The following is a 25525-nucleotide window of genomic DNA, read 5'->3' on the forward strand; positions in this document are numbered from 1 at the left end:
CCATCAAGAAAATAAACAGAACGGGACAGCCGGTGCAATCCATTAATTCGCTCAAATGGGAACACGCGTATTCAGCCGGTTTCATTCGGATAAGTGGCGGATTGGGCGAAAAATTAGCTGGAACAGATGATTTCCACGAAAGGAAAGTTAGGGAACCGATGGAAATGAATTACCCGGCCAATTTGTTTCTGTCGTGTTCGGAAGTTGGATGTCTATCTCGGTCATGTCACTTGTTCGCGCAACTACGACGCGGCACAAGTGAGCACACGAAACCGAGAAACAAAAGGAGCAGATGGCAAACTTTGGTCCACTTCTATCCAACTGCTCCATCAACTAACTGTTCTGTCGTCAAGTTCGAAAAAGATGGATATCGAACTTCTTGCGTCTGCTTCGAAACATGCGAATTTTCATTCAAACTGAGGAAACTTCTGATGTCAGAAGATTTGAAGCTTTCTCGATGATTAAAATAAGAATTCTTCGTTATCGTCTCACAAAATATTGTACATATAATTTGTAATATTATAGACGTAATTTGACTTAAACTTCATTCTATCATTGCTACGTGAGATTACCTCATAAAGAAGTAAACTACGAGAACGTTTCTGTACATAAAGTATCGCTTGATTAAACAGGGTGGCAGTAAGAAAGTGAGTACATTCTGTTTCACATTTACGTGCTCTAAATTTGCAGTAGGTGGTGAAAAAAGGTTAATTGTGCAAGGGAAAGTATGTAACATGATAAAAACTAGTGTCACGTTTACCACTTGAACCGATTAACATAATCACGCTTAATTCGTTCTCGAGATAATGCCTCTAGAAATTCACGGAAACAAGATTACCATTTAATTAAAATCCTCTTTAAACTCGCTCCGTCCTTATTCATCGAGCGGCGTTTCGTTAGTATTCCAGCGAAGGGAAAACTAGCCGTCAGTAGGATGACGATTTTGCATCATGCTCCGATTCGCGATACTGCTATGTAAACAAAGATACATCGTGCAGGGTTAACGTAATCCGTTTATCCATGATTGGATTCCAAGTGATTCCGTAGATATGCCACGGAAGACGGTTCGTTGCCACTATAATGACCTGTACTGACTGGCAATCGATGCCACACCGACGATTCGATGAAATCGCACTTTCCGATATGATCATTAACAAGTCGGACGTAGTCTATACGTTTTATATTACCACGCGTTTTATCACCGTATATGGATAATACGTTATAAAGCGTTATCATGTCTCACGTTGTAAAGACGAGTGTGATTTTTATGTTAGTGGTATGTTGTACACGCTGTATTGCAATGTGTACATTCCACGCGTTATATTGCCGTTCAAAGTATATTTCACGTGCTGTGCCGTGTGTGGTATATAACGTTGTATCGCCACGCGTAGGATTTCTGCGTGAGAGAACATGACGTATTGTATTTCCATGCGTTATATCGCCGTGTGTGCTACTTCTCGCGTTATATCGCCACTTGTGGTATTTCAACGCGTCATACCGCTACATGTTATTTTCCTTGCGTTACATCACCACGTGGCGTATTTTTACGCATTATATCGCCATGCGTGGAATTTCCTCGCGTTATATTGCCATGCGTGGAATTTACTCGCGTTACACCGCCACGTGTAGTTTTCCTACGCACGATATATTGTATGAGTTATATCGCCACGTGTTGTACTTCCACGTGTTATATTGCCACGCGTGGAATTTTCTCGTGTTATATCGCCGCGCGTAGTTTTGTTACGCGTGGAATATTCTACGCGTTACGTCGCCACGCATTGTACTTCCACGCATTATATTGCGACGCGTGGAATTTCTTCGCGTTATATTGCCACGCGTGGAATTTCCTCGCGTTATATCGCCACGTGTTGTACTTCCACGCATTATATTGCCACGCGTGGAATTTCTTCGCGTTATATAGCCACGCGTGGAATTTCCTCGCGTTATATCGCCACGCGTAGTTTTCTTACGCGTGGAATACTCTACGCGTTATATCTCCACGCGTTGTACTTCCACGCATTATATTGCCACGCGTGGAATTTCTTCGCGTTATATTGCCACGCGTGTAATTTCCTCGCGTTATATCGCCGCGCGTAGTTTTCTTACGCGTGGAATATTCTACGCGTTATATCGCCACGCGTTGTACTTCCACGCATTATATTGCCACGCGTGGAATTTCTTCGTGTTATATCGCCACGCATGGAATATCCTCCCGTTATATTGCCGCGCGTAGTTTTCTTACGCGTGGAATATTCTACGCGTTATATCGCCACGCGTTGTATTTCCACGCATTATAGTGCCACGCGTGGAATTTCTTCGTGTCATATTGCCACGCGTGGAATATCCTCGCGTTATATCGCCACGCGTTGTTTTCTTACGCGTGGAATATTCCTTGCGTTACATCACCACGCGTCGTACTTCCACGCATTATATCGCCACGCATAAAATATCCTCGCGCTATATCGCCCCAAGCGACATAATTCTTGCGTTATATCGCCACGCGTAACATATTCCTGTCATCGCATCTTCCACGCGTTGCATTTCCATGCGTAGTACATTCCACTTGTTATATCGCCACACGTGGAATTTCTGCAAGTTATATCGCCACTCCTTATATTGCCACGCGCAGCACTTCTATGCCTTATATTGTCATGTGTGATGTTCTAATGCTAAATTTCTACGTGTTGTGTAACCCTCGCGTTATATCGCCGCGAGTGGTATATTTCACGTTATACCGCCATTCATAGTATTTTAACGTCTTGCACTACCACGTGATTCTACTTTCACTAATTAAAGCGTGAATATTACTAAAAATTTATTGATCGTGATAATTAATGCAGTGAATCCACAGAAATCGCTAATTACATTGAGGTATTTTTAGCAAAGATCGATCTCTCTTTTTCGAAGGATAATCAAAAGAGGAATAAGACGATTGTTCTAATACGCTGAACGAAAACGGATAATCGAGATATGATCTTTACAGTTGCCAGGATCATAGTGCACGATTAATCAATCGTTCAAGAACTCGGATATCCGATCAAACAATTTTCACGCTAAAGACATAATTCTCATATAATCATTTAAACTGGATGATTATGAAACGAGATGCCTAAAGCAATTTCACGCCCTGTTAATTAATTAAGCGTTGTCGATGGATAACAGGGAATATTATATAACACAATAATTGTTACACAATAATATTGCGTAACAAAAAGAGGTGTTAAAACTGGGAACAATCGGTTTGTTCAAGCTCACACAATTTCATGGTTTATTATTGGCATCAGATGACTGAAATTTATGCGAGCAATGTTTACAGTCAAAAGATCGTAAGAACACAAAGCACGCGTTGATCGGTGGTAAAAGATTGTATTAACAAGAGTGTTAACCACTCTCGCGTGTTTTGCAGTTATAAACTGTTGCGAAAAACTCGATTCATTTCACCGCGTACAGTACACACTCATCCATATTTAATCTCTCGATATATTACAAGGAAAACTAACTCGCGTTACCAGTCGAGCGAAACGTTTATTGAAAAGTTCCTGTATTTGTTATTCTTTGTATTATTCATAGATGATTTTTAATAGGGAAGGTTGCTTTTAATTGTTTTAAATTTAGAAGTTTTATAGAGTGGGATTTTTGCGTCGAGCGTACGATTTCTATTTTCCTATTTTCCAATTTTTCAACTTTTCAATGTTTCAGTTTTTAAATATTCCACTTTTCTAATTTTCCAATTTTTGAGGTGTCAAACTTTCCAATTTTCCAATTATTTAATTTTCCAATTTTTTAGGTGTCAAACTTTCCAATTTTTCCATTTTCCCATTTTCCTATTTTTCAATTTCCCAGTTTTCCAATTTTCCAATTCCCAAATTTTCCAATTTCTCAATTTTTCAATTTCCCAATTTTTTAATTTTCCAATTTTTAAGGTGTCAAACTTTTCAATTTTCCACTTTTCCAATTTTTAAAGTGCAAAATTTTCCAATTTTACATTTTTGTAGAATAATATAGAATTTGATATTTCTTCAAAATTATACCGAATTTGATATTTCTTCAAAATTCTCCAGAATTTAACATTTTTTAAAAATTATACAGAATCCCACATTTCTGTACAATTCTATAGAACCTGAGCATTTTTAAAAAGTATACAGAATCTTATATTTTTTTTAAATTATAGAATGTCACATTTTTGTAAAAGTATATAGAATTTGATATTCTTTAAAATTATATAAAATTATATATTTTTTAAAAATGATAGAATTTCACATTTTTGTAAAATTATACAAAATGTGATATTTTTAAAAACTATATAGTACTTAACATTTTTTTAAATCCTATAAAATGTTACATTTTTTCAAAACAATACAGAATCTTACATTTTTAAAAAATGATAGAATGTCACATTTTGTTAGAATTGTACAGAATTTTCATAAAACAGCAAAAATGAAAAAGTAGGAGATTCGATTTGCGTCCTAAGTCGAACATAAATCTACATTCAGAGATATGAATTACAGAATTCTATTCGTATCAAAGAGTTCCTATAATATTACTGCAGACCTTCGTGACAGGAAGTGATAACGATGAAAAGACGAAATCGAACGTCGAGCTCGATAATACTTTCCAATATCGCATCTTTTTTTCAATATCTGTAGAAACTAATAAGCAGGCTTTAATGGAGGATTCCGGTGCGAGATTCACCTCGTCTAAGACCCCGGCCATACGGTTTGGCCTCTTCTTCGCGCGAGGAGAAAAGACACAGAATGGCGGAGAAAGGGCGGTTTCCTCCGTTGGGGATTCACCCTAAAAATGAGAGAAGATTCGAGGGGTTGAATCGAGAGGGTGGTCGAATCTATAGCCTCAAGGCAGTTCGAGTAACGTTTAATCAAATCCTCACCACTACGGATGATACGTGCTTTGATGCTACTAGTTATTGCGAGAGAGATCGAAATAAATCGATCCGCAAATTCTGACGTCAGCTGTCTTCATTAAACCAATCGTGCTATGGAGTTTTGTTTGCACTTTTGTACAGCGTGTTTCATTATTTTCGTACTCACTATACAGGGTGTCTCACAACTAGTGTAGTTCTAACTATCCCTGAAATGATAGCTGACGTGATTCTGAATAAGATTTCCCTTTGCAAAAATGCGGTTCGAAGCTTCGTTTTTGAATTATTAAGGAAAAACACGGACCAATCAGAGCGCGAGTGCGCGCGCAGCCGCTAGGCTCGCAGCTGTCGCTCTCGCGTCTGCGCATGCGTAATCCTCGCGCTCTGATTGGTCCGGCGTTTTTCCTTAATAATTCAAAAACGAAGCTTCACACCACATTTCTGCAAAGGGAAATCTTATTCAGAATCGCGTCAGCTACCCCCCATTTCAGGGACCTACACTAATTGTGCAACACCCTGTATAGATGAGATTATATTGGTGTTATTGTTGGAAAAATTTGTAATATTTAATTATTATACATTGGACCTAATTATTAAATTACATGTTCTAGTAGACTGTATCTATCTTCTAGCTATTAAATTATATTTTCTACTAGACTAGTCCATTTTCTAATCATTAAATTATGTCTTCTACTAGACTATCTATTATAAAATTATTGTAGAATATTAGTAATAAATATTAATTGCTTTTGTAAAATATTTATTTATATGCAACTTAACTGTCGTTTGAATAACGAAACATTTTAAGTTCTTAATGAGCCATGAATTTTTATGTATTATTTGTATACGTTTCCTTTAAATAACAGATACTTAATAAATCAACTATTCAGTAAATGATAGACACCCTATTATTAAATTACCCGGGGTTTCTATTACGATCACGTTGAACTCGAAAATAAAACGAGTTGCCTAGATAATATGAAAATAACTCTGTTCTTTCAGTGTGGTGGAAGATTGCATTTTTTGCAGTAATAAAGAGTTCGTTCATTGACGGTTCAATAACGATTTCGATAGGTCAGTGAATCCTAAACAAAAAATAAATCAATTTCGAGCTAAAAGTGACTGGCATCTGACACCTTCAATTGTGACGTTGAAGTTAAAGTGCAATTAATAATAAAAACTCGTGGTTATAGTAACGGAAGTAACAGAATTTGGGATATGAAAATTTGGCGAGTTGTGGATTTGGGATATGAGAAATTGAGGAGTTGTGGATTTGGGATATGAAAATTTGGGAAATTGTGAATTTGGTATATAAGAACTTGGGAATTTGTGGATTTGGTATATGAGAATTTGGGGAATTGTGGATTTGGTATATGAGAATTTGGGGAATTGTGGATTTGGTATATGAGAACTTGGGAATTTGTGGATTTGGAATATGAGAATTTGGAAATTTCTAGATTTGGGATATGAGAATTTGGGGAGTTGTGGATTTGGGATATTAGAACTTGGGAATTTGTGGATTTGGAATATGAGAATTTGGAAATTTCTAGATTTGGGATATGAGAATTTGGGGAGTTGTGGATTTGGGATATGAAAATTTCGGGAATTGTGGATTTGGTAAATGAGAACTTGGGAATTTGTGGATTTGGAATATGAGAATTTGGAAATTTCTAGATCTGGGATATGAGAATTTGGGGAGTTGTGAATTTGGAATATGAGAATTTGGAAATTTCTAGATTTGGGATATGAGAATTTGGGGAGTTGTGGATTTGGGATATGAGAATTTGGGGAATTGTGAATTTAGTATATGAGAACTTGGGAATTTGTGGATTTGGGATATGAGAATTTGGGGAATTATGGATTTGGTATATGAGAACTTGGGAATTTGTGGATTTGGAATATGAGAATTTGGAGATTTGTAAATTTGGAATATGAGAATTTGGAAATTTGTGGATTTGGTATATGAGAACTTGCCATTAATTGCACCAAAAACTTGCCCCTATAATTTTACCAAAAAATTGCCCCTATACTTGCACCAAAAAATCACACCTAATAATTACAAAATATTCCATACAATTATAGAACAGCAAAAATGTGAGATGTTAAACTGAACTTTATTAAAATTAATGAATATTTTTATTTGAAGTTCAGTAGAAGCGATGTTCACAGAACAATTAAGATGGAAATAACGAGCGACAAGCACGGAAATATTTATCTTAAAGATGTTTAAAGACGATAGCGGTTTGTTTTAAACGAGAATTTCCTCGAAGATTTCGCTTGTACATTTCAATTTGGAATTCTTAGAACGTCGCACCAATCAAAAGACACCCTCGAGGCGTCGTTTTTAGAGAAACGGGGCCGACGTTTTAGATTTATTTCTCGAACTCTTTCTCCTCTGCTCTCATTTACTTCGATTTTTCTTCCTTTTACAATTCAAAGCACGTTTATCGGCAAAATGACAGATTATATACTTCTGTGTATAACTTCGGATAAAACAGCTTTGTCTGATCTCTGCTAGAAATAGAACCTGTTAGGGTGCTACGTTTAACTTGATAGAAATGTGTTATCGTGTTATAGTTTCCTCGTGAAATAATAAATTAATTATTTTTATTAGTATTAATATAGATTGTATTATTGTGCATATGTGGTATATTTACATATGTGTGAAGTGGGTAGTTAAATTTTAATTTTAATATTTTATATTTTACTATTTTTAATTTTTCCTCTACCACCCCTTTCAGGGAGTGACACTAGTTACGAGCCACCCTTATATTGATACATCAAAAAATTAATTAAACACACTGGTTGAATAAATTCTGGATTATAAATTTTTTATCACTGCACGCATTATATCGCCATACGTGGAATTTACTCGTGTTATATCATAGCGTGTAGTTTTTCTACGCGTGGAATATTCTACGCGTTATATCACCACGCGTTGTACTTATACGCGTACAATTTCCTCGCGTTATATCACAGCGTGTAGTTTTCCTACGCGTGGAATATTCTACGCGTTGTACTTCCACGCGTAGAATTTCCTCGCGTTATATCGCCGCGCGTAGTTTTCTTACGCGTGGAATATTCTACGCGTTATATCGCCACGCGTTGTACTTCCACGCGTAGAATTTCCTCGCGTTATATCGCCGCGCGCAGTTTTCCTACGCGTGGAATATTCTACGCGTTATATCGCCACTCGTTGTACTTCCACGCGTAGAATTTCCTCGCGTTATATCGCCGCGCGTAGTTTTCTTACGCGTGGAATATTCTACGCGTTATATCGCCACGCGTTGTACTTCCACGTACTGTATTGCCATGCAAGGAATTTCCTCGCGTTATATCGCCATGCGTGGAATTTACTTGCGTTATATCACAGCGTGTAGTTTTCCTACGCGTGGAATATTCTACGCGTTGTATCACCACGCGTTGTACTTCCACGCGTAGATTTTTCTCGCGTTATATCGCCGCGCGTAGTTTTCTTACGCACAGAAGATTCTACGCGTTATATCACCACGCGTAGAATTTCCTCGCGTTATATCGCCACGCGTAGTTTTCGTACGCGTGGAATATTCTACGCGTTATATCGCCACGCGTTGTACTTCCACGTATTGTATTGCCATGCGTGGAATTTCTTCGCGTTATATCGCCATGCGTGGAATTTACTTGCGTTATATCGCCATGCGTGGAATTTACTTGCGTTATATCACAGTGTGTAGTTTTCCTACGCGTGGAATATTCTACGCGTTATATCACCACGCGTTGTACTTCCACGCGTAGAATTTCCTCGCGTTATATCGCCACGCGTAGTTTTTGTACGCGTGGAATATTCTACGCGTTATATCGCCACGCGTTGTACTTCCATGTATTGTATTGCCATGCGTGGAATTTCCTCGCGTTATATCACCCCTTTCAGGGAGTGACTCTAGTTACGAGACACCCTTAGATTGACACATTAAAAAATTAATTAAACACACTGGTTAAATATAATACTGAATTATAAATTTTTCATCACTGCACTTTGAATTATTTTAATACTTTCATTTTTTTATTTTTTATTTTTACAATGAATTATACTTTGTACACTGAATTATTTTACTCTATTTATTTTTTTAGTTTTGTCTTCAATTTTTACACTGAATTATACACTGTACTTTAAATTATTTTACTACGACTTCCACTTTATGTTTCATTTAGACTTTTACAATAAATAAACTATTTATCACTTGCACAATTTACTCCACATTTTCAAGTTGAACTTTCTATTTCATAAAAAAAATCGAAGTAAATTTTTCGAACGAAAATTTATGACAGATAAATATTATTCAGCATAGAAATTTTATCGTGATCTCAATTTGCATATGAAGTGTTTCTGTATCGAGGATCAACAAGTACACCTGTACAACTAAATAAATAAATGTGTATATTTTTTTAAAATGAAGATTGAGCACATACAAAAGTATCAAAAAGCTATTCAATTTTTATTTAAACTTCGCAACAATTGCAGTGAAACGTAATCGACATTTGAGTGCTTTATTCACCGAGAGTGCTAAGAAAATATTTTCACGAGTCTCTTGTCATTCACTTTCTTTTCTAATCAAATTTTCACGAGTCTTCGTAATCCTATCGAGTTAATAATTTTCACTGTGAACTTTTGCAAACTTCGAGGGATTTAACTCTGAAACAACGGAAGTTTAAGATGGTCCTCAGATTAGAGAAATTGAGATATTTCTGCACTGATAAGTAATTTATCACTTATTAAGAATTCAGGAAATACTTTTAGCTGCGATTACGGAAACTGAGTTTGAACCTTTCCTATCAATATTAAAATAAAAAGTTAGAGGAAAGTTCAATGTAATGATTTATTATTAACTCACTTTATAGAATTTATCTTTAAAATTAAGGAAACAGGTTGAAAGTTCTTTTAGAATTTTCACTTAGACCACTCTGATCACCAGTACATTTAACACTCATTATTTGGATATCAATACATTGACACAATGTACATAAATACGTTAATAATTTTAAAAATGCCACTGTCACAGTGATCGACGTTTAAAATTTTCTACAATTAAGTATTTAAAATGACTACATGAATATTTACATTTTTTATAATTTGAAGAAACAGAAATATTCTGTGTGAACGTGTATGCAGCCCCTTTCGCATGAAATTAACAGACCTACACAATTTTTGGATTGCAAGTTTATGAGATAGAAATATAATTTAAATGAGGGGCCCCTTTTGCAGGAAATTAAGAGACTTGCACAATTTTTGCATTGAAAGTTCATGAAATAGAAATATAATTTAAATGAACAGCCCCTTTCGCAGGAAATTAAGAGACCTACTCAATTTTTGGACTGAAAGTTTATAAAAGAGAAATGTTCTGTATGAGCAGCCCGTTTCGCAGGAAATTAAGAGACCTACACAACATTTTAGATTGAAAGTTGATGAAACAGAAGTATTCTAAGTGAACAGCCTCTTTCGCAGGAAATTAAGAGACCTACACAATTTTTGGATTGAAGGTTAATAAAAGAGAAATGTTCTGTGTGAGCAGCCCCTTTCGCAGGATATTAAGAGACCTACACAACATTTTAGATTGAAAGTTAATGAAACAGAAGTATTCTAAGTGAACAGCCCCTTTCGCAGGAAATTAAGAGACCTACACAATTTTTTGATTGAAGGTTAATGAAAGAGAAATATTCTGTGTGAACAGCTCCCTTCGCAGGAAATTAAGAGACCTACACAATTTTTAGATTGAAGGTTAATGAAAGAGAAATATTCTATGTGAACAGCCCCTTTCGCAGGAAATTAAGAGACTTGCACAATTTTTGGATTGAAGATTAATGAAAGAGAAATGTTCTGTGTGAACAGCCCCTTTCGCAGGAAATTAAGAGACCTACACAATTTTGGATTGAAACTAAATGAAATAGAAATACTCTAAGTGAATGTATATGCAGCCCATTTCGCAGGAAATTAAGTAACCTATCAAATTTTTGTATTGAAATTAAATGAAAGTAAAAATGAAGTGAACAGATGAGACTACCATAAAGTAAAAGATGAATTTTCTTGTTAAAATAATAAAACCTACCTGTCGATCAGGGACCATGCCACAGTCGTACATGCTTCTGTCACGTCGATAAAATGCGGCAGGCATAGGGACAATTAATAAATAACCAGTTGAAACGATGATCTTCTCCTCTTCTTACAGCTCTACGCTTTTAAGCTCTATGAACTTATTGTGCCTGATATTTCTCTCTTCTCTTAAAATTCCACGCGATATGACCAAAATATACTATGAATCCTCAACATCGTTAAGATATGTGTGCATCTCTTATATACGTAAAGAAATATTTAAATCTTCTCTATCGAGTGCAGGTGATGTCGTTCGTTAACAAGTGTGCCTCTCTCTCTTCTAACAATTACGATTAATCATTACCTCTCGGTTCCTCTCTTTTGTTGTCTCGCTAATAACAACGAGCCCGCGAACAAAAGGGGCCCGGATTCGAACGGTAACCAGAACAAAAATAGACGTTTGTACATACATATATATATATATGTATAATTTGCCGGAAGATCACTGTTTCTTTTGTTATTAGGCTGCTACCACAGGCTCAGAACTTGTCTCTGAGAGCGATGAACCCAACTTGAAAGTTCGTCGTCGCCCGACGGGTTCACGACCCGGGATCGGTCTAACCGATTCCGTTAATTATTTCCTCGCTGAACCGATTAACTCCTCGACGGTTTCTCCCGATCTTCTAACAGGCTCCTCGCGTGATATCGCCGCGCGTTGACCAGCGAATTCGAAGACCACTCGTTGTGCGGCTCTCGCGTACGCGTGTACACAGTGTGACCAGACATGTGGTTGCGCGTCAATGTATGTATATGCGCGTGTACGTGTTCCTAAAGTGTCATATTCTACGCGCGGATGCACCGTCCGCGCCTGTGTGGTCTCATACGATGTTCCTTACGTGTGTGCATGTGAGAGTGGGTGAGCGAGGTGTTCTGCGAGGACGACAGAGCGCGTGTCGCTTCGAGAAACAGGTACCGGCCTGTCGAGTGCCTAGGGGAAGACTGGACTCGAAACCGACACGATGGCAGGACCACGGCGAGGGTGGTTTCTCCCTCTTTTCCCTCTCTCGATCTTTCTCCGCCCTCTGTGCACCCTCGCACCCTTATCCCTGTCTCTCTCTGCGTGAAACACGCCGGAGCACAGGCGCGCTGACTCTCTCCACCAACCGACAATCAATACACCGGCAGGCCCGTACTTTCGCCCGCGAAATCGTAATTTTCACGGTTGCATACTCTTTTACAACCTACGATCTTACTAACCTACAACTATCCTGTCACTCTTCGGATTCTACTCTAATTTCCTTTATGCTGTTAGGAGTCGGACGCTGATTCGGGGGTCTGGGGAATTCTTGCTTTTTTTGCGGATTGCCACGATGAAAAAGCGCGGGAGTTTCTTAAACACCACGGGACACCTTCGGACGTTAATTAATCTTTTGAATTTTTAGTTTTTTGATGGGCGCTGGGGAGTTACTTTGGTATGGTTTTATCTCTGGGAGATTTTATATTTTAAGGTTTTAGGTAGTTTTGGTTAGCAGTTTCTAGGGGTACTGAGATTTAGTTCAGGTTTTTGGTGTTTTTGTGTGGGAGATTTTGAGGGAGTTTTGAGTTTTGTTGTTGGGTAGTTTTTCTTCTTCAGCAAGTTTCTTTTTTTATAGTAAGCTTGTCTTTTTATAGTAAGCTTGTCTTCTTATAGCAAGTTCATATAGTTTAAAGAGTTCCTACATTTTTAGATTCAATGAAATTACATAATAAATAATTTCTTTTTTCTTACCCTCTGATTTATGGATGCATCTTGACAATGTAATTTATAAATTTTTATTGTGTCATGCTTGTATAATTCATAAAAGTTTAATCACACTCTGATACCAAGTTAAATTGAAAAAAATTAGAAACAATTAATTTTTGTTTTTTTTTTCACTGATTTATAGATACAAATTTAATTTGTGTCTTAGTGAAGTAATTTATAAATTTTCATTGTTCTATGTTCATTGTATAATTAACAGAAGTGTAATCATACTCTGATTCTATGTCAATTTCAAAAAAATTATAAACAATTTGTATTTGTATTTTTTTCACTGATTTCGAGTTACAAAATTAATTTGTGTCTTAGTGAAGTAATTTATAAATTTTCATTGTTCTATGTTCATTGTATAATTAACAGAAGTGTAATCATACTCTGATTCTATGTCAATTTGAAAAAAATTATAAACAATTTGTATTTGTATTTTTTTCACTGATTTCGAGTTACAAATTTAATTTGTGTCTTAGTGAAGTAATTTATAAATTTTCATTGTATCATGTTCATTGTATAATTAACAGAAGTGTAATCATACTCTGATTCCATGTCAATTTGAAAAAAAATATAAACAATTTGTATTTGTATTTTTTTCACTGATTTCGAGTTACAAATTTAATTTGTGTCTTAGTGAAGTAATTTATAAATTTTCATTGTACCATGTTCATTGAATAATTAACAGAAGTGTAATCATACTCTGATTCCATGTCAAATTAAAAAAAATTATAAACAATTTGTATTTGTATTTTTTTCACTAATTTCGAGTTACAAAATTAATTTGTGTCTTAGTGAAGTAATTTATAAATTTTCATTGTACCATGAAGTCCCCCATTTTGTTTCGAAAGAACTAATAAATTCGCCCCGTTTTATTTCAGTATAACATAGAGACCCTTCACGGCCTACAAAAGTTTAATTACATTTAAATACGATTGCACGACGCGTCGAAGGAATTTAATTTACAGATTTATCTTGTTTCTATCTAGAGTGAAGGGTAGTTCAAAAATTCAATTACTGTTTTATCTGTCAACTTTCAGACATTCCACCCTTTGTGTTTTACCAATCTGTAAAAATTCAGTTATACTTTGACGTCAATTTCCAGGAATAAGGCTGCGTTATTGCTGTAGGAGCAACGTCGAAATCGAAGAGAATGGAAGTGACAAAGTTAAAGAAACTCGCATTTATCGAAATCGTGCACAGAATTGCGCGTTTTGTGGTGCAATCGGGAATTCCTCTTGAGGAGATAAATCAGAAAACATACTGAACAAGCAATGATGTTTGTAAGAATTTGTAAAAATAATTTTACTGTTGCACAGCTGTTAATTGTATAATAAAATATATATTAACAATTGTGCCATCATTAATTGTATCATAATATGTATAATAACAATTGTACAATTATTAATTGTATCATAATATGTATAATAACAATTGTACAATCATTAATTGTATCACAGTATGTATAATAACAATTGTACAATTATTAATTGTATCATAATATGTATAATAACAATTGTACAATTATTAATTGTATCATAATGTATATAATAACAATTGTACAATTATTAATTATTTCATTATAGATATAATAACAATGGTACAATTATTAATTGTATTATAATATATATAATAACAATTGTACAATTATTAATTGTATCATAATGTATATAATAACAATTGTACAATTATTAATTATTTCATTATAGGTATAATAACAATAACACAATTATCAATTTTATCATAATATATACAATAAAAATGAAACGATTATTGTATGTTAATAACATCAATTAAAGTGCATTTATGCACAAATGCAATTATCAATATTATTTCACGTGATAAAATTAACATTTCAATATGCTATTATTAAAATATCAAAATGAATGATATTATGAATATTTCCTAATAATATCACAGGTATTGGTAATCCCTTATCTTCCAGCACTCGTGTCAGAGTCATCTAATCATTTCTATAATTTTGAAACAAATAAGAATTAAAATGTTAAATTATATTCTGAATGTAAATAACCTTCATTATTCAAATTACAAGACTCAAACCTGCTGCGAATATAATTTTGATTTGTGTCCGAAGTACAAAGTGCGTCATGAGTGCGTCTCCAGTATGTCAAGAGTGCGTCACGAGTACATTATGAGTCACAAGTGCGTCAAGGGTGCGTCACAACTGCGTCGAGTGCGTCGTGGGTGCGTCACAAGTGCGTCATGAATGCGTTACAGCTGCGTTGAGTGCGTCAAGAGTGCGTCACGAATGCGTCACAACTGCGTTGAGTGCGTCATGAATGCGTCACAACTGAGTTGAGTGCGTCACGGATGCGTCACGAATGCGTTACAGCTGCGTTGAGTGCGTCACGAATGCGTCACAACTGCGTTGAGTGCGTCATGAATGCGTCACAACTGAGTTGAGTGCGTCACGGGTGCGTCATCAGTGCGTTATAAGTACGTTGAGTACATTAAGAGTGCGTCACGAATGCGTCACAACTGCGTTGAGTGCGTCATGAATGCGTCACAACTGAGTTGAGTGCGTCACGGGTGCGTCACGAATGCGTCACAACTGCGTTGAGTGCGTCACGAATGCGTCACAACTGCGTTGAGTGCGTCATGAATGCGTCAAACTGAGTTGAGTGCGTCACGGGTGCGTCATCAGTGCGTTGAGTGCATCAAGAGTGTGTCATGAGTACCTGACGAGTGCGTCATGAATGCGTCAAGTGTGCCATGCGTGCGTCACAAATTCGTCAAGAGTGCGTCATGAGTGCGTCGCCAGTGTATCAGCAGTGCGTCACCAGTGCGTCATGAGATAAGTCGAGCTACTCAAACAATAATAACAATTGCATCAAAAGCGATCAATACCGAAAATTTCCAAGAAACCAACCTAAATTTCCTCGACACGAAAGAATTATACTACGGTCGCCATTTCCCGAAGAAGTATCCGCAGTTATACCCCGATTATTGGCACACGCTGTACGTAAAAAAAGCGTATCGCCGTTATTTATTCAGCACGCGCTCGTAAATTCGGTGGCAGTCTTCTCCGCAATCTGCGGGAAAGATTGGCAACAAATATTCGATTATCGAACCACCGGCACCGTATTTTATGCGAAAGCTTTGGCTCAAACCATATGGAAATAGTTGGCAGTCGCATCCTCTCTTTTTACCGAACGGGAATACTACGGACGCGTTATAATCGAAGGAGACGTTGCCACGTGGTTTAACGTGATTTCACGCGTTTCGCGAAATGAGTTCCAGAGTTACTTCGGTAACTCCGACGGGCGAATCGAACGACTTCTCGACACGGACCGAGGCGACGATATGAAGTTCCTCGGCCAATTTGAAGCTTGACTAACTTCGACAGTGATGGGGTGACAATAGTGTTCGAGGAAAAGTATTAAGGATGATGAGAAATATTTTTTCTGTTATTCGCATATAATTACTATACCTCACTTATATCAAATCAATCACCTACATAAAGAATGTTTCAATAGTGACGGGGTGACAATGTTTAGTGTTCGAGGAAAAGTATTAAGGAGGATGAAAAATATTTTTTCTGTTATCCACATATAACTACCATACCTCACTTGTATCAAATCAATCACCTAAATAAAGAATGTTCCTATAGTGACGGGGTGACAATGTCTAGTGTTCGAGGAAAAGTGTTAAGGATGATGAGAAATATTTTTTCTGTTATTCGCATATAATTACTATACCTCACTTATATCAAATCAATCACCTACATAAAGAATGTTCCAATAGTGACGGGGAGACAATGTTTAGTGTTCGAGGAAAAGTATTAAGGAGGATGAAAAATATTTCTTCTGTTAGCCACATATAACTACCATACCTCACTTGTATCAAATCAATCACCTAAACAAAGAATGTTCCAATAGTGACGGGGTGACAATGTTTAGTGTTCGAGGAAAAGTGTTAAGGACGATGAGAAATATTTCTTCTGTTATCCTCATATAACTACCATACCTCACTTATATGAAATCAATCACCTAAACAAAGAATATTCCAATAGTGACGGGGTGACAATGTCTAGTGTTCGAGGAAAAGTGTTAAGGACGATGAAAAATATTTCTTCTGTTATCCACATATAACTACCATACCTCACTTATATGAAATCAATCACCTAAACAAAAAATGTTCCAATAGAATTAACGACATACAAAATGAAGAATTCACAAATACAGAATAATTATACCTTAATTACTAATAATTTCTGCCTAAATAAAAAGACTTCCACTAGAGTCTCCACATCGGTAATCAAATGTGTAAACACTTAAAATTCTCGCACAGACAACAGCGTTAATTAAAATTGGTCAAACGCAAAGAAATGTTGTTCCTCGACTCGAAGGATTTATAACAAATAAGCACGTAGAATATTGAAACACCGTAGCAAGAATCTCGGCTATTTTTTCAGCAGTTCGCTGAAAAAGTCCTTCGTAGTATAAAGGTATCAGAAATATATACAACGGTCACGTTTTCTGCTTCGCATTCTTTTACCGCGAATCATGCTCCTTTTGTCTCATTTCTCTGAGCTTTTCTCTCCTATCTGAAATTCCGTCTTCTGTACTTTCGACTACGGAATCATTCTGTGTATCGATACCGAGGGAAAAAGATGGATATCGTTTACACAGATATGCGTTATTTCGCCGAATCGTCTGACCACTGTACATGTTCTACTTATCGGAGTCTACGATTTTCTTCGAAATCCCTGAATGACAAATCGTGGATCTGGAGATATCTTGGGAGATTCTTGAAGTATTGTGGGGATTTGGACCTTGGGAAATTGTAGATTTTTGGGCTTGGGGAAGGTTTAGAGTATAAGGAATTTGGGGATTTGGGGATTTGAGAGTGAAAATTTGTGAATTTTGGAATTTAGAGAATTTGGGGGATTTAGGGATTTGGGAATTTGAGAGTGGAAATTGCAAATTTTGGAATTTAGGGATTTGGAGATTTGAGAATGAAAATTTGTGAATTTTGGAATTTTGGAATTTAGGAAATTTGGAATTTAGAGAATTGGGGAATTTAGGGATTTGGGAATTTGAGAGTGAAAATTGCAAATCTTGGAATTTAGGGAATTTGGGGAATTTAGGGATTTGGAGATTTGAGAATGAAAATTTGTGAATTTTGGAATTTAGAGAATTTGGGGGATTTAGGGATTTGGGAATTTGAGAGTGAAAATTGCAAATCTTGGAATTTAGGGAATTTGGAGAATTTAGGGATTTGGGTATTTGAGAATGAAAATTTGTGAATTTTGGAATTTAGAGAATTTGGGGAATTGAGGGATTTGGGTATTTGAGAATGAAAATTTGTGAATTTTGGAATTTAGAAAATTTGGGGGATTTGGGGATTTGGGAATTTGAGAGTGAAAATTGCAAATCTTGGAATTTAGGGAATTTGGGGAATTTAGGGATTTGGAAATTTGAGAATGAAAATTGCAAATCTTGGAATTTAGGGAATTTGGGGAATCCAGGGATTTGGGTATTTGCGAATGAAAATTTGTGAATTTTGGAATTTAGACAATTTGGGGAATTTAGGGATTTGGGAATTTGAGAGTGAAAATTGCAAATCTTGGAATTTAGGGAATTTAGGGATTTGGGAATTTGCGAGTGAAAATTGCAAATCTTGGAATTTAGGGAATTTGGGGAATTTGAGGATTTGGAAACTTGAAAGCATAGAATTTTTGAAATTTCGGAAACTTGAGCTTGGAAAATCACAAATTTTGCAATTTAAAAAATTTGGAAGAACCTAAAAAATTCTGTCATTGTAGAAGAAAAATGATTTCGACATAAAAATACTTAAATTCAAAAAATTGCTTTCGAAAAGCAAAATTTGAAAGAATATATTACATTTTATTCCACAAGCTTCATATTTCCATTCTTGTCAAGCAGACCGAAATAAGAATTCGGGCTACCATTTACACGAATTTTTTCTAAGTCTTTGTGTTCATTTTCCCGTGTTTTCTTTCTTATCTGAGCCCTGTTTCGCGTTACATTTCCTTCGCATTTCGCTCTGGTTACCTCAGAATCACGTCGTTTTGCTTCCATCATTTTATTTTTATACAGAGATATAACGTTTCAGTCTTGTCACAATTATCGTGTTTCACCGTCTCATGATGTTGTGCTTGATAAACATTTTTACTTGTTGAATAAACTTTTACTACCGCTTCTAATGATGCAAATGTGATTAAATGGCGGTATTGGATTAAACCTCTTAGGAGATCAAGATCTTTCGGGTTCTTTTAGAGAGACTGGTGAAACTTTTATCTGAAGTTTCAGGGATGGGAAATTGGAAAATGGGAAAATTGTTAAAATATATATTAGTTTGTGCATGTTCTTCCATTTTGTATATTGAGAATTCTTTTGAAACATTCTTTATTTAGGTATTGATTTGATATAAGTAAAGTACAATAATCATATGTGGATACACACATGTTCACACATGTGGAGATTCTTTCATTTTATATATTGTTAATTCCATTGCAACATTTTCATTAAGTTACCAATTTAAAATAAGTGAAATACAGTAATCATATGTGGATACACACATGTTCACACATGTGGAGATTCTTTTATTTTATATATTGTTAATTCCATTGCAACATTTTCATTAAGTTACCAATTTAAAATAAGTGACATACAGTAATCATATGTGAACATAATCATATGTTGATATACATATGTTCACATATGTGCACATTCTTCCACTTTGCATACAGTTAATTCTATTGCCAGTTTTTTTATTCCATTACTAATTTGAAATAAGTAAAATACAGTAATCATATGTGAACATAATCATATTTTGATATACATATGTGGATATACATATGTTCACATATGTACACATTCTTCCACTTTGTATACAATTAATTCTATTGTCAGTTTTCTCATTCAATTACTAATTTGAAATAAATGAAGTACAATAATCATATGTGAATATAATCATATGTTGATATACATATGTGGATATACATATGTTCACATATGTACACATTCTTCCACTTTGTATACAGTTAATTCTATTGCCAGTTTTCTTATTCTATTACTAATTTGAAATAAGTGAAGTACAATAATCATATGTTATAATCATGTCCACATATGTGTATACACATATGTCCACATGTGTAGACATTCATCGTATTATTAATTTTATTAGAATTCTCATTTAGTTCTAAATTAAATTAACTACCCTCGTAATTAATATATTAAAAATGTATTAAGAAATCTATGAGTAAATAAAGTGCAAATAGAATGACAGTAGTTTGAGAAATTTTGCGTAAGTAAAAATCGTCCTTGGCAAACAGAGGAAACCCAGTTTCGATAAGAAGAAAAGAGTGTGATCCGAGTATATGCTATCACATGTATGCACAGATGAGCGAACGAAGTAAATATCCTTAAACCTAGCCATCGAGAACATGTCCTTCCATAAATCTATGTGCAATATCCAGATATGTTCCAAACTCTACACATAAGAGAAAACGAGGAATTCCACACGGCTGACTTATCATTTCTGCTCGATTGAGAGAAAGTCTGTGCTGGTATCACGGTGCGAATGTAATCGATAAGTCTGCATCGTCCCGCCTTTATAAATTCATCGAATTTTTGCATCAGGAATAATCTCTTGGTTAGAGGAATCATTTTGATCGATAGGTGATTCATTATTATGACAGAAATTTGCATATTATTCTAATTTATTGGTTAAATGACAAAAAAAAATAATGAAAATACAGTGAAATAATTAAATATGAAAAAATAATGTAGTAGCTCAAATGTAGTGCAATAATCAGAAACAAAAAATAATTAAAATAGTGCAGTAATTATAAAAAAAAATAACTGAAATTACAGCAGTTAATAAAAAAATAAAATACAGTAAAACCATAAAAAAAAAATAATTAAAATGTAGTGTAATGGTCACAAACAAAAAATAATTAAAATAGTGCAATAATTATAAAAAAAAATAATTGAAATTACAACAGTTATTGAAAAAATAAAATACAGTAAAACCATAAAAAAAAAAAAAAATGAAAAATAATTCAAATGTAGTGCAATAATCATAAACAAAAAATAATTAAAATAGTGCAATAATTATAAAAAAAAAATAATTGAAATTACAACAGTTATTGAAAAAATAAAATACAGTAAAACCATAAAAAAAAAAATGAAAAATAATTCAAATGTAGTGCAATGGCCACAAGCAAAAAGTAATTAAAATAGTGCAATAATTATAAAAAGAAAATAATTGAAATCACAACAGTTAATAAAAGAAAATAAAGTATAGTAAAACCATAAAAAAAAAGAATGTGGTAAAATAATAAAAGGTAAAAAAATAATGAGAAAATGAGGAAATAAATAAAAGGTAAAAAGTAGTAAAAATGTGTAATGAAATAATGGGGTAACGATTGTCCATTAAACAGCGAAATTTCAATCGGTTGTTCTCATATAAGAAAAATGAAAAACGAGACGAGGAATATTTTTGCTTTTTTCTCATCTCGCCGTGCCAGCAGTTAACTCGAGAACGGTTTCCTTTTTTATGAAGCTCTTATGCAGGCTTCAGGCGAGTCAAATACACTCGGTGTTTTATGCACCATTAGAAAAATAATTTGCAATGAGTTACGACTTAACGCCCACTTAACGTGCACACTTATTCACGAGGCAGCATTCGATTTAATCCTCGCCAGAAGGTTTCCGTATAACTGCAACCTTTTTCCACGCCGGCTAATTTGTATAGGAATAAAAGGGAACGTCTTCCTCTCTCTCTCTCCCTCGGGAACCGATATTTTTTTATAAGCGTAATGTTCTTCCGCGAGAAAATGAAGGTTGAATCGCGTAATAATCACGACCAATGGCGTCCGGAGATGAGGCGCTCTTAATGGAACCTTAACCCTGCTACGAAATTGATCTTACGTTTTGTAACGGAATTACAGCGGAATGAAAATTCAGATTAAAATAGCTGCGTGTAGCTCTTAAGACTTCTGCTTAAATATTCCTCCGATTTTTCTACTTATTTCTATTCCAGTTTCTTCGAATGTAGCAAGACCGCAGAAAATTAAGACACCATTTTTAATGTTTCCATTCGGAAATAGTCTTGGTAAGAAACTTCTCAAAATTAAACGAGGCTACCTCTGTTAAGCTTTTCAGCTACTACGGAAATTATTAGTAATGTTTTTGGAGAATTTGCAATACAAGCTTGAAATTGTATTTGAATTTCTTGTATATAGCAATGGAATTAGAAGGTGTCTCACAACTGAGGTCCTGAAATGGTAGCTGAGATGATTCTGAATAAGATTTCCCTTTGCAGAAATTAGATTTGAAGCTTCGTTTTTGAGTTATTAAGGAAAAACACCGGACCAATCAGAGCGCGAGGAGTACGCATGCGCAGACGCGAGAGCGACAGCCGCGAATCTAGCGGACCAATCAGAGCGCGAGGAGTACGCATGCGCAGACGCGACTGCGCGCGCTCTGATTGGTCCGGTGTTTTTTCTTAATAATTCAAAAACGAAGCTTCAGACCCCATTTTTGCAAAGGGAAATATTATTCAGAATGACATCCTCTAGGGAGTAACACTAGTTAAACACCCCGTGTATTATAATAAAAATTATAAATTGAAACCTACTTAAAACACGACAGCAAAGAAGAAATATAAAACGACTTGAAAAATGAGAAACACGAAGTCATGAATGAAATCAAAAGCTCGTAAACTCGTTAATAAATAGTAAGTTATATTGTAGATATTCGGAAAGATTGATTCTGTACAAGGAAGTTCTGTAACACTTTTAAATTACAGTATGCACTCGACATGGACGGGAACAAAAAAGGAAAGCAATGTTGAAAAGTTCTACCATCTGGTGGAGGAGCTCCAAGGAGGCGAGTCGATCGAAGTTCTTTCGATAGATCTCGCGACTGCGAACTTCAAACTCCTCTAACTCTAATGTAAAACAAAGTATCAGCACAGTAAACCGAGCCGCATACCGAAATCATGCCATGTTCGTGGAAAAGCTACTGAAAATAAGGGGGTTCACAAATAGAACGGGCAATTATGTCGTATGTTATCCACGTTGCTGTCTTTTTCGGGGATCGATGTTTCGAGTAATTTTTCGTATACAATTTTTCAATTTTTCAGGTTTTCAATTTTTCAGGTTTTCAATACTTCACTTTTTCAATTTTTCAATTTCTCAATTCTTCACTTTTTCAATTTTTCAATTTTTCAATACTTCACTCTTTCAGTTTTTCAAGTTTTCAAGTTTTCAAGTTCTCAAGTTCTCAATTATTCAATTCTATAATTTTACAAGTTTTCAAGTTTCCAAGCTTTCAAGTTTCTAAGCTTTCAAGTTTTCAAGTTTCCAAGATTTTCAAGTTTTCAAGTTTTCAAGCTTTCAAGTTTCTAAGCTTTCAAGTTTCCCAGATTTTCAAGTTTTCAAGCTTTCAAGTTTCTAAGCTTTCAAGTTTCCAAGCTTCCATGTTTTCAAGTTTTCAAGTTTCCAAGTTGTCAAGTTTTCACGTTTTCAAGTTTCCAATTTTTCAAGTTTTCAAAGGTTCAATTATTCAATTATTCAATTATTTAATTTTTCAATTTTTCAATTTTTCAATTTTTCAATTTTTCAATTTTTCAATTTTTCAATTTTTCAATCTTCAATTTTTCAATTCTATAATCCTTTAGTTTCTCAATTTTTCAATTCTTCTAAATTCTTCGAAAACTACAAAGTCTTAAATTTAGCAAGCCGTCATATATCCAAATTCCCAAATTTCCTTGAAGAATTTGTAAAAACTCCAAGCTAACAAATTCTTCAATCACGCAATAAAACATTTCAAAAATTCATGAACCAAATCATCCTAAGTATATCTAAAAGCTTTCTACACGCGACTACAACAATGACATCGTGGCAATATAACAAATATGCGTATGCAAAAAATTACTCGTAAAATGAAACCTCGAAATGGGCAAAATGGATGAAACATCGCAGAATTACCGTCCCTATCGCAACAAGAAACATCGATCAACGATTCCCTGTTCTAATCGCATACAACAATCGGCAAACTGTACTACATTATCTATAGCGCAACAATATAAAAAATGTTCACAGTCTGATCATTGTTGTTCTCCGTCTAATCGATCTATATAACAACTCTGTTGCAAGAAGCTCTTAACGATTCGGTTCAGGCTTTCGTCTATTCGCTTCCTTTCGCTCTAATTACACGTAAACAACACCGTTCGATTGTCGCTAATCAACTATGAAACTCTAACAGCGTTACACCACACGCAATTAACGATCAACGATTGTCTCGCGAAACATTTCTTCGCTAAAAATACACTTACCATGGAAGAACCCATTATACCTACGAACTCAATTGTTTCGCCTGTGGAAGATGTGCCTAGAACATATCGTAGAATCCTTTAATTGAAAAATGATCACGCGCAGCTCGAGGTATACAGTTTGTTTGTTATTTTTTTTGAATTCGTTCTACGTTTCTAGCGATAAGCGACACTATTTCACCGGAAGTTTTATCTGCCCGATGGAAGTTTACCGTTGTTACTCCGATTCCCTGGAAACAACTACATCCCGGTCTACTAATACCGAATGGACTTTCTCGTATGTCGGCGTTTGCGGTATCGTCATTACAGCCACCTACGTGTACATACAGGTATAGTGTCTCGTGTTGTTCGACCGTGGTAGGAATTTTATCGTCGCAAAATAACATACTTCAAGCACATCGAATGCAACGTATATTTGTTGGAACCATTTTGGAATTCTGATGATATGTTCTAAATAGTTGTACAGAGACATCTTCAAGAATTTAAAAATATTTTATTTTTTATGATATTGTACTTCAAAATTTTAGATGTGCGTATTCTGTGATTTCTGATATGAATTTTTGGATTTGCAAATTTTTAATTGCGTGAATTATATGGACTGTTATAAATTGTTTAGGAAGAGGCAGTAATAAAAAATCAATCGATAATGGAACAATAATTAATCAATGATCAATTAAGGATTAATCGATGGTCAATCAATAATCAATCAATGATTAATCAATTATCGATAAACGATCAATAAATGATGGAGCAATAATCAATAAATAATAAACCAATAATCAAGCAATGATTAATTGATGATCAACCAATAATTAATCAATAATTAATCAATGATCAATAAGTGATCAATTAATAATCAATCAAGGATCAATCAGTAATCAATCAATGATCAATCAATAATCAACGAATGATCAATTAATGATTAATAGTTGATTAACCAATAATCAATCAATGAACAATCAATAATCAATGAATAATCAATCAACAATCAATCAATGATCAATCAATAATCAATGATGAATCAATGATCAATAATCAATCAAGAATTAATGAATAGTCAATCAATAATCAATAGGTGATCAATCAGTAATAAATGACAATAAATGACAAATAATAACAAATCATAATAAATGATAATATTCATAATAAATTGTAATCAATCATAATAATAGATTATAATACATGATAATAAATGACATGAAATTATAATAATGAATGATAATATGTGATAATAAATGACATATGAATTCATAATAATTAATGATAATAAACGTCATACGAAACCATGATAATTAATTTGATAATAAATGCAATAGAAAATCATAATAATAAATGATATATAATATCACAATAATAAGTAACAATAAATGGCAAATTCATTCATAATAATAAATATTAATAAGTAACACAAAATTGTGATAAGTATTCCCTATAAAAAGATTATAATAAATATTCCCCACAAGAA

At 34.7% G+C, this 25525-nt stretch overlaps 1 protein-coding gene across 6 annotated transcripts in view; it reads right to left on the reverse strand.

Moving 5' to 3' along the window:
* Positions 1 to 25525, reverse strand: part of alpha-Catr (alpha-catenin related) — a 118237-nt gene that overhangs the window by 73507 nt on the left and 19205 nt on the right. Inside the window, exon 2 of one of the 6 annotated variants that reach the window (XM_076534896.1) lies at positions 24064 to 24119. The exons of 4 other annotated variants lie outside the window; for them this stretch is intronic. In XM_076534896.1, coding sequence (XP_076391011.1) covers positions 24064 to 24078 — 15 coding nt within the window. In that variant the 5' untranslated portion in view covers positions 24079 to 24119. Of the gene's footprint in view, positions 1 to 10962; positions 11949 to 24063; positions 24120 to 25525 lie in introns of those variants that run through there. One more of the 6 variants, XM_076534895.1, reaches the window with a different exon arrangement.

This window comes from Megachile rotundata, chromosome 8 (assembly GCF_050947335.1).
Source record: "Megachile rotundata isolate GNS110a chromosome 8, iyMegRotu1, whole genome shotgun sequence".
NCBI classification, from domain to species: domain Eukaryota; kingdom Metazoa; phylum Arthropoda; class Insecta; order Hymenoptera; family Megachilidae; genus Megachile; species Megachile rotundata.